Source organism: Fibroporia radiculosa (genome assembly GCF_000313525.1).
Source record: "Fibroporia radiculosa TFFH 294 genomic supercontigs, scaffold14788, whole genome shotgun sequence".
NCBI classification, from domain to species: Eukaryota; Fungi; Basidiomycota; class Agaricomycetes; order Polyporales; family Fibroporiaceae; genus Fibroporia; species Fibroporia radiculosa.
This window is the reverse complement of record NW_012132995.1, coordinates 1,811-3,179: the sequence shown is the minus strand read 5'-3', so window position 1 is coordinate 3,179 and position 1,369 is coordinate 1,811. Positions and strand designations below refer to the sequence as shown.

The 1,369-nt window shown below is 51.6% G+C and overlaps 1 protein-coding gene across 1 annotated transcript in view; it reads right to left on the bottom strand.

Annotated features, from left to right (window-relative positions):
- Window positions 1–347: 347 nt before the first annotated feature.
- Window positions 348–1,369, bottom strand: part of FIBRA_09208 (uncharacterized protein) — a gene marked incomplete at both ends in the record, with an annotated part of 2,775 nt that continues 1,753 nt past the window's right edge. Inside the window, 2 exons of the mRNA XM_012321529.1 lie at window positions 348–679; window positions 731–1,346. Coding sequence (XP_012176919.1) covers window positions 348–679; window positions 731–1,346 — 948 coding nt within the window. The remainder of the gene's footprint in view (window positions 680–730; window positions 1,347–1,369) is intronic.

The window sequence follows — 1,369 nt, the reverse complement described above, 5'->3', positions numbered from 1 at the left end:
GTATCTGTGCTGCGACTGACTCGTTCCAGCATAGGTGCATGATCAAAGGCGGACGTGCGTGCAATCCTTTTGCATACATTAGCGACCCAGCGACCGGTCGACGACTGGCACAACACTGGTTGGGGTCCTTCCCCACATTCGGATCGGACTGCAACAACACTGGTGGCCCCCACTGATGGAGGGAATTTCTAGTTATCTCTGACTCGACTGCTGAGGGGCAGATTCGAGCATCCATCTTCTACTCTACTTGCTTTGCTCCGCTATCGAATGTGTCTCAATACCGATACAATACGAACCAATCATCTCGACTGTTCTACACTCCATGATTCATAACATGTTACACAATATCAATCTACACTACGACAGTCCTGCCATGATGGCCCATAAGCAAATCTACTCAGATCAAGCTGCAATCCACTATTGGGAATTACGGAGGTGTTTCCCGGGTAATACATAGTATTCCGAGAATCGACTGGGACCCAGAAAAGCAGCTCACCATTGGAGCCGACCACCCAACCCTCATCATTGGGATATGGCGAAAACGTTGAATGACCCTGCAGATATGGGAATGGAGGACCAAGAACATGGGAAGGATTAGATGAGAAACACATTGTACGATGGCCAAGAAAGCCGATAGTAGATGAGGGGGTCTTGAGATTATATAGAGGCATATGGACAGCTACAGTACAATTATCAGCACCAAAATGCGCACAAAGAAAGCAACACGTACTGCCCCGCACGTCATTCACCATGACCGAGGGGTCCAACAATGAAGATGAAGGATACCTGCCGTTGTGAGAGATCAAGACAGAGTCAGCAATTCCCGAAGGCGCCGTCTGAGATTGCTCTGATTGCAGCCATGGTTCTGCATCCCACACCCGGATCGTCTTGTCAGCTGATACGGACAAAATCCGTCGACCATCGCCTGAGATTGCGACAGACACAACCTCTGTATGCCCCTCGAGAGGCGGGCCCAATTGCTGGCATGTCTCTGCATCCCACACACGGATCGTCCAGTCATCTGATGCGGACACAATCCATCGACCATCGTGCGAGATTGCAACAGATATGACAGTTTCTGTATGCCCCTCAAGAGGCTCGCCATGTTGCTGGCCTGTCTCCCCATTCCACACCCGGATTGTCGTATCACTTGATCCGGACACAAGCCGTCGGCCATCGTGCGAGATTGCGACAGACGTGACAATGTTTGTATGCCCCTCAAGAGGCGGGCCTAACTGCTGGCCTGTCTCTCCATCCCAGACCCGAATCGTCTCGTCACACGATGCGGACACAATCCGTCGGCCATCGTGCGAGATTGCGACAGACGTGACAATGTCTGTATGCCCCTCAAGAGGCGAGCCCAATTGCC